Source organism: Oreochromis niloticus, linkage group LG23 (assembly GCF_001858045.2).
Source record: "Oreochromis niloticus isolate F11D_XX linkage group LG23, O_niloticus_UMD_NMBU, whole genome shotgun sequence".
In the NCBI taxonomy this organism is placed as follows: domain Eukaryota; kingdom Metazoa; phylum Chordata; class Actinopteri; order Cichliformes; family Cichlidae; genus Oreochromis; species Oreochromis niloticus.
This window is the reverse complement of record NC_031986.2, coordinates 24,664,754-24,673,620: the sequence shown is the minus strand read 5'-3', so window position 1 is coordinate 24,673,620 and position 8,867 is coordinate 24,664,754. Positions and strand designations below refer to the sequence as shown.

The following is an 8,867-nucleotide window of genomic DNA, read 5'->3' as shown; positions in this document are numbered from 1 at the left end:
CAGTTGGGTGTCACTCCTATATGCTTCAACCTTGATCACATTAACCACACACTGCCTAGATTATCTTAAAAAGTCAACGTCACAGCTTGACTCTTATGTTTTCAGGTCCAAATGCTCCTTCAGTTTCCAAAATCAAACAAACACTGAGAGGCAAAACCTGTCCAGACTCATTCAGCTCGAATGAAATGACCGATGTGGTCATTCTCCCCGGTGTTACAATAAAGTTTAACATCCAGGTATCCATGAAATACCTGATTACTAACTGATTGAGATGAAAATATTTCTATTTATTTTCTATTCTGACTTAAGCATTTCTTTAAAAGAAACAAACAAGCAAAGTTGTACAGTTCTGCTACCATTTTGGACAGAAACAAAGACTGAAAACTAAATATCAGTGACTTTTGACATATAACCGTGTGCTACACGTGGAGCTATGATTATGCTAATCTCTTTTTTTAATAAAGGAAACACTGTAAATTTTATTATTTGTTTTATTATCACATTAAGAAGAGTTTATCTACAAGCCGACAGCAACAAACACATTCCAGCTTTAATCGAGCTAAACGTGTAATTAATTAGAGTATATGCAGATGATACAATGATTTAAAGAGCTGATTCCCTTTGAAACTTTGATTATAAATTATGACTTTATTCATAAAGGAAGTGAAAGCTTATTACAAAAGGAGTGTCTGGAAGTGGTATAATCAGATATGAGGAATGTCTGATACTGTAATACTGAAAACAGACATACAAAGGAGCTAAATAACGAGAAAAATTAGGTTTTAAAACAAGTGGGAGTACAGAACACAGTTTAAGTAACAAAATTCAGATTTGAGAGAAAGAACAGCACTCTGAAGTGTACGGACCTGTTTGTTCTCCACATAAAAAGACTGTGTGCTTCCTGTGAACTCCAGTTTTACAAACAATTGACGGACCTGCTTCTGTTATTGAAAAAAAAAAAAAAATACTTGTGGTCTTCTACATGTGCCATATGTTTGTGGACACAGCTGGCAGTGAGGAGATTTAAAGTAATCTGATTGTTGTGTAGATAAAGCACGATTTCAATCTGCCCCACAGCCCTCGGATGCTGACATTAGCAGCACGTTAATGCCCGACATATAGCAGACGTGTCCACATACTTTGGGCCATTTACAGCTGTGCACAAAGAGTAAGTAGTATCATGTGGAGAACAAGCAGACGCCAAAGAAGAAGAGAAATAAGAGTGTTGTGCTCTGTGTTTGGCAAGTGAGGAGTGAACGCATCGAGTGCCTTTGCAGCTGCTCATCTGAAGCTGCTTCAGTCTCTCTCAGAGAATTTTTCCTTTTCTTTGGTTTTTGGCACACCGTCGCTTTGCCGCTGAGCTCAGAGTACGCAGCAGTGCTTCTTCTTCTTCTTGCCACTCGGCCCATTGTCTTTGCTCTCAGACATTTTCTTCTTGCGGACCTCCCTCATGAGGTCAAAGAACACCTGCAGACAGATTACATGGATTAACTGTTGGTCAAAGCACTGTCTCAAAGGCCAGAGCTCGTTTTGTTTCTTTTCTTCTCTACCTTGTCCACATTGGCTCTCGTCTTGGCTGAGGTCTCCACATATTGGACGCCCCACTCGCTTGCCTTTGCCGTGGCCTCTTCAGCAGAAACCTGCCGCCGATCCTCCAGATCTGACTTGTTCCCCACCAGAAGGAGAGGGATGGCCTCCTCTTCTTTCACCCGCAGGATCTGCTCCCTGAAAATACCAGAGAGATTTTCACTCTACATTAATGCTCCTCAAAGACTATTAAATATTGATGCCCTCATTAGTCTGTTTAAGTAAATATTCTCATTTTATCGGTGGTAGAAAATGAAGCTGCAGTTCTTAGAATGTCAACAAGAGGCTGGGTCCAACAGTGAGTCAATCTCCACTAGAGATGCGCAGTAACGCATTACAAGTAACACGTTAGTGTAATCTAATTACTTTTTTCAAGTAACGAGTAATACAAAAGATTACTATTGCAAAAAAGTAGTTAGATTACTGTTACTTTCCAGTAAGCAAGCTGCGTTACCGCGTTACTAAACTGTCGCGCTTACGTCATTAAGCGCGTGCGACGCCCATGGCAGTGAAAAATTAAACTTTTTAAAAATTAAAATTAAACAAATCTGAGCGAGCCGCCACAGGAATGTGAAATTCACAGAGAAAGCCCCGGATCCCCCTGCTGACATGACCACTGCGGCACCATGCCACCCTCCACCCGCCCCACTCCTGCTAAACAGGCGACAATAGATTTAAGAGCGACAGGACTTAGTGCCGCTGAATCTTTCATTTTATTTATTTTTTGCTGTGTTTTACGTGCGTCTATTTGAAAGAGTGTAAACACAAAACATTATTTTATTTTACACGCTGGAATTTGCAGAAAATAGTTTTAAATGTTAAACAAATGTCTTCAAGTCAAAGACTGTTGCATATAATTTAATTTTTGCTTGAAGCAATGTGTATAAAGTTAAAAGATTAAAACAAGTTTTAAAGAGAGGCTTTTTCATTTGATTAGATTTTATATGATGGATTATGCAGAAAAAGTAGAATTGGGCTGAAAGGTCTGTTGCTTTATTACGTATTCAGGTTGTAAATCATGTTTTTGAAAAGTAACTAAGTAACTAATTACTTTTGAAAATAAGTAATCAGTAAAGTTACGGGATTACTGTTTTGGAAATGTAATCAGTAATTAGTAACTAGTTACTTTTTTCAAGTAACTTGACCAACACTGATCTCCACAGATTCCCACGTTAAAATGTCTGAATTTACAACAGAAATAAACATGTTTACAGCTTTCTCCAAAAAAAGCAAGCAAGCAAAACAACAAACACCTTTTGTTCTCTCATTTCCCCGTCACAACAGCTGTACAGCAGTGATTTCCTCTTTTTTAATCACTCACCTGTTTAAACTTGTATTACGACTTAAAGTTTGCCTTTCTAGTTTTTATTGAAAGCTGTCAACAGTTCTTTACTGTAGCTGCTAGCTGTCTGCTGCGCTTAATCTAAAGTCCAGCCTTTATGGGAAGGAATGGGAGGAATTTGTTGACTTAAAAGCGATCTGTGTGTGGTTCCTTTGAGTTTAACAGCTCAGTTTTCGTGTCAACATGTAAATGTGAATGATTTTTTTTTTCCCAAGGCTGAATTTTTAAAAATGTTTTAAACAGTAATTTTCACTGCCTTGTTGTGTATTATTGTGGAGATTTTACTCGACATAAAACTATTAAAATGTACCTCTGCTTTTAAAAGCCCGTGGCTAGACTTGTTAAGAAGACTCACACACTGACCTGAACTCCGACGTTGCTGTGAATGACTCGTGCTCTGTGATGGAGAAGACGAGCAGGAAGCCCTCGCCACTGCGGAAATAGTTATCCCTGATGGCTGCGTAGTCTTCTTGACCCGCCGTGTCCAAAATGTCAATCTGCACGTCCTCGCCGTCCAGCACCACCTTCTTCCTGTAGCTGTCGGCTTTGGTGGGCTCGTAGTCCTCCACGAACTGCGAGCAAAAACAAGGGTCGAGTGACTGAGGAGAAGAAACAGCACAGAGGGAAGGGCTGATGGAAAATGTAGTTCTAGTCTCACCTCGTCATACATGAACTGCAGGGTTAGGGCTGACTTCCCTACACCGCCGCTGCCCACCATGATCACCTTGTGGAGAACCAGAGAGCTCTGGTTTTTGTTCTTACCAGAGGCCATGACTCTGGTCTAGGTCAGGTGGCTCACAGCTCTGCTCTTGAGTTCTGATGACCTGTAGAGACCAGCAGAGGTCAGCAGGAAAGGACATGAAAAGATTCACACATTCATTTTGGGACTTACAAAAACCCCCCCATGTTTGGTTCGGCACAGTGTTTTATGCTGGATGCCCTTCCTGACACAATCGTCACAGCGCTTTGCGTCTCCTCCTGAACTTGAACTGGGAATCTCTCATGTGTCAGGCAAACTTGTTAACCACAACACTATAAGCCACTATATGATGTACACCTTCCTAGATATGCAACTACACGCTGACACAAATATAAATGCAAAGATGATGTTGGCCACGTGCACAGGCAGCATCACAGGATCTACATAGATTCAATACAAAAGTATAATTAAGGTGTGACGCGGTCTTGAGATTCTTTACCAGGTGATTCAACTACCACTCACGCCTTAGTAACTCATATGATGACAACAGGATGGGTCAACAACTCATAGGACAACCTCCAAGATGACTCCACTGTAGGGTGAACACCTGGAACTCCCAATCAGCTTTTAAAGCAGATGAAACCTCTCAATGAGATGAAAACCATGTTCAAGAACCTTAAAAAAAAGAAGCCAAGTTCTCTTCAGCACAAATGCCTAAGACTACCAGGAACCTACTATTTCTAAGACCTGGACACGGTGCTTAAATAATTATTTTGGCAAATATTGGGATCATGATTTAATATGATTTATCAGGAAAGACTTGGCAAAAAGTCAAAAGAAAGTATATTTTTAATAAAGGGGATTTCCTGGAATCTTCAAATATAATTCAGATAAAAAAAAATTAAAGAAATTAATCACTGTGAAGTTGTGATTTCAACCTTTTAAGGATGGGGAAGTAATGAAATGTGCATAAAGGCAAAAATGAGAGCATTATTGCTTTAATTACAGTCCTGCTCTACATGTGAACGTTTAAGGCTTCTCCACTGTGACCTGCAGACTGTAATAAATGTATAATAACAGTACAAAGTCATGAATATGTAGACATGTTGTTGAAGATTGAGCTTAGTTTTAGTTTATACTGTTCATCATCTGTTTTATGACAAACTCACTTATAAAATCAGCTTTAACAGCTTTAAAGCAGTGGCATAAACCAGTATATTTTACTTTGTTATTATCAGAATCAGAATGTGTCTTACAGTTGCTCCAAGTCAGTAACAGTAACAGACTAATCTCCAAAAGTTGAATCTGTTCATCTGGACGTAGCGTTTTGTGGGAGAAATGTTTCGTCACTCATCCAAGTGACTGAAGTCACTTGGATGAGTGACGAAACGTTTCTCCCACAAAACGCTACGTCCAGATGAACAGATTCAACTTTTGGAGGTTTACTTTCCTGGATGATTGAGAATGCATCAAGAAGTAACAGACTAAACTATTTAAATAATACAATATGTTACAGATTTTACAAATTTATGAAATAGCACTAATATACATAAATCACTCAATTAAAAATATCAAGGATTAACATATATAACATATATTAACATATAGATTAACATATATATCAAGAATATCAAGAATATTGACAAGAATATTACAGAGTAGAAAAGAGCGTGTGCAAAAAGGGTGTAACTATTGCAGTGTTTACACGTTTGAACATGGAAAGATTTTGAGGTTTTCCCTTTAAATGCAGGTTGTTACGCAGTGGTTTCACTGGTCTAGCCCACTTTAGGTCAAATTGGGCTGTTTGTGGACCAGGATCTATGGTTAATTTGACGCCTCTGCTCTAGAGGATTCAGAAAAATTCAAACACAGAGCTGAGTTTTTATGCTTTCCTCTAAGATCCAAAGATAAACTGGTACAGAGTGACTCCGCTTTTCTGTTTCATATCCTCACAGACGGACAGTCTGTGGTTTAAGTCAGCAGTTTGAAGGCTTTACATGTTAGCTTGCTACAAACACGAGGCGTATATTTTCTCAAGGTTAATTTAATGCTTATCCTCTGTTGGTTTTATACAGAGGTTAATGCTTTTATTTTGAAAATTAAAGTCTGGGTGCTTCTGTGTGTGCTTAGACACATATGTGATAAATGTACTTCGATCACTATGTGAGCTGAAGCTGCATTTACACCTAATTTAGTGAAGACTACAGATTTGGTGTGGCGGGGCGGTAATATCTGAATATTTTGCCATTTGGTTTGTTGTGATTATGGAGCTACGTCTTCTAACAAAGTGTCTTCTAAAAATAAGAACCTTACTGTGAGTAATGCGAGTTTTTCAGGTGCCAAACAAATGAGCAGACAGAGGAAACAACAGGATGCTTTCCATTCTTCAGCTGATTGAGATAATCACATATTTATCTTTCTGAGAGATATTGGCCTTGCTGCGTTCCTCTTGTGCTTCAGTTTACGTTCGAGGCACTGACACAAAGACGATATGGTTTGGTAGCAATGAAGACGTTTCAAGAACTCTTCAATAAGAAAAATCTCCTGGTTTGTTCATGCTACAGTTTTCACAGACATTTTAACATCGAGGTCCTCGTCTTCGCAGTTAAGTGCGAGGATCCATGCAGAGGTCCTCGTACAATCCTGTTTTTAGTCACCATGTGGACTCATCGATGAAGACCTTACATTAGAATGCACCCACAACACATCGGCACCGGGCGATGGACTTCAAACCATTGGGTCTCCAGGTATCCATGTCAGAAATGTCAGAGTCTAAATCGATTGAAATGCAAACTGCCGTTAGTCTGCACCTCATACAGCACATGTGAACCCGGCTTTAAATACGCAGTGTCTATTGTTTCACATATTCTCGCTCTTTTTCTGACGCAAAACTCCTGGTCATCAATCAGAAATGACCCAAGATATCTGCGCATATAGCCAACAACAACATACTCATGGGTTAGTTTTAAATTAATCAAGGAGACCCCCAATCAATCAGTGGTCTCCTTCGCCTTTACTGGTAGCGGCTTGAGTGGACGCAGCTTAACATCGAACGCGCGTTCTTCTAGACCAGGAATGTCAAACTCATTTTTACAGTGGCTCTTAAGTGTGCCGGCTCAGAGAAACTCCCCCTTTTTGTCAGTTTAAATAAGCTGAAGCACACATTTAATCCTAGAGATATCTTAATTTAAGAAACAAGAAGTGCAATTTCAACAACATGTCTCAGTTTTTCTACATAAAGAAGTGTTGAAAGAAATCTGAAATTCTGACATTTAACTGTTTATTTGTAACTTATTTACTCTGGTGTCACGTGAATGGCTACGAGGAGGTCTTTATCAGTGGGAAAAGCTGTAAAACCTGTGAAAATACAGGTACAAGTCCAACATTTATGCCCTTCTTCACTTGTTCCAAAAGATGTTCAGTGGGGCTGAATTAGAGCCTTTGCCAGGCCAATTCTAGCCCTCAGTGCCTTATGTTTGACACCCCTATACAAAGCTCTGCTTCTTACAAAGTCTGCTGTTCACACTGTGACAGCTTTGTGGTGTTGTAAACACAGAAAAATCGCAGAACTGAACTCAACAGATCGACTGATTGTCACCGATATGAGATCCAAGTTTCTGATTCAGGATTGGACAAATAAGTGATCAACATTTGTGATCGGTGACAACGTCACATCAGCTCTAACATCAGACAGAAAGTAGAGCCCCCTTAAGCACACCGAGGGCTAAAAATCCAGCCCTGAAAGTGTCTGCACTGCTGGAAAGTACTAGGAGGAGAGCAGGGCCAGTTCCTTAGAAGTTCATGGGGAAAGTTCCTGCAGTGGAAAAGGGTCGTTAGCTTCAGGTGTGAGTGATACAGGTCTGTACACCCTGCGTGAGTGATAAGTATGGGAGGTATGTGGAAAAACCCTCTCGCCAGTGACCTTTCCAGTTGCTCGACATGCGGGCAGAGATAAGCTGGAGCTGTAAATAAGATCCGAAATTAGCCATAGATTAATAACACGGCTGGCTGAGCTCAAAGAGGAACTATGTGTGCTCCTGTCAACACTCAACTTCAGCTTCCTCTCTGCCCTAAACAGCTGGAAACAAGTCTAAACAAGACACTAAACAGACACTTCTGCTCTTCCCGATTTCTGCCCCCGGCCCTCAAACGTCATCTCTGATTGGCCTCAGGCGCGGCCAGGCCTCTTGTGATTGGTCGGTCGCGCTGCCACTCACTGCTGCCCGTAAAGCAGCGACAGATAACGATTTCTGTTCCTCCACAGGGGGAAGCTGAGCGAGAATCCGCCTTTAAAACGCTGCCTGCGGGGCAGAGGCGGACCGTGGCGGGGTTAACAGCACGGTCGGACTCCACTCACTCACCTGCTTAGGTGTTTTCCTGCCGTTCACTCAGAAATCCGCTTCACGCACAACTTTTACAAGTTCTCCAGCAGAGTGTGCGCCCCACCTTGTACACGGACTCGGCGAAGATCGTCTGTGTTCGCGAGGACGACCCACTCTTTCAGCTAAACGCAGGCGGCCGCTCAGCGCACGCGCAAATATTACCAGGGCGACTGATTCACCACTGTACCCGCTAAACAAACACCAACACATGTTATTAATCATCTTTGAAGGTTATACGATTCAAAGAATGTCCACAAAATGTCTGTCCCTGTTATTTCTAGCAGAGAAACCCGGAAACAGACACAGAGTGACACCTCCTACCTTTACCCTCCTGTCCTCTACAGGATGTGACGTCACGGAATTCCCTGTCTTTATTGATACTGAAAGAAAAAAGGAATCCACAAAAGTTCATTCAGTAACATTTTTATAGGCCACTTTGACACTTCACTTTATTTACTACTATATATATATATATATATATATATATATTTGTATTTAGTTTGATTTATTTTTACATACAACTTTTGAAGCGCTAAATATGGGAATTACATTAAAGCGCTTCCATAAATCTGCTTTAGATCATTTTATTATTTAGTTTTTGTGTTTGCTATTACTTAAATGTCATATATCATATTTAACTTTTTTTTAACCTTTTTTTTGTGATTTACTGCCTTTGAGCTACTTTACATTTTCCTTTATTTTATTTTATTTTATTTTTTTTTAAATTTCATTAATTTTGTTCTACATACAGTTGACTAAAATTTGTGACCTTTGAACTTGAAGAAAGGGGAGACAGAAATTTAAAAAGGCAAATAAATATGATGACTGTTTTGTTCCCTTCTTAGATCACTGCAGT

The 8,867-nt window shown here is 40.1% G+C and overlaps 1 protein-coding gene across 1 annotated transcript; it reads right to left on the bottom strand.

Moving 5' to 3' along the window:
- Positions 1-473: 473 nt before the first annotated feature.
- Positions 474-8,278, bottom strand: LOC100704913 (ras-related protein ralB-A). The gene is made up of 5 exons (XM_003454679.5): positions 7,991-8,278; positions 3,588-3,753; positions 3,293-3,501; positions 1,551-1,725; positions 474-1,467 (listed from the first exon to the last, which is right to left on the bottom strand). The coding sequence occupies exons 2-5, from the start codon at positions 3,699-3,701 to the stop codon at positions 1,363-1,365; spliced, it is 603 nt and encodes a 200-aa protein (XP_003454727.1). The 5' UTR covers positions 3,702-3,753; positions 7,991-8,278; the 3' UTR covers positions 474-1,362.
- Positions 8,279-8,867: the final 589 nt, after the last annotated feature.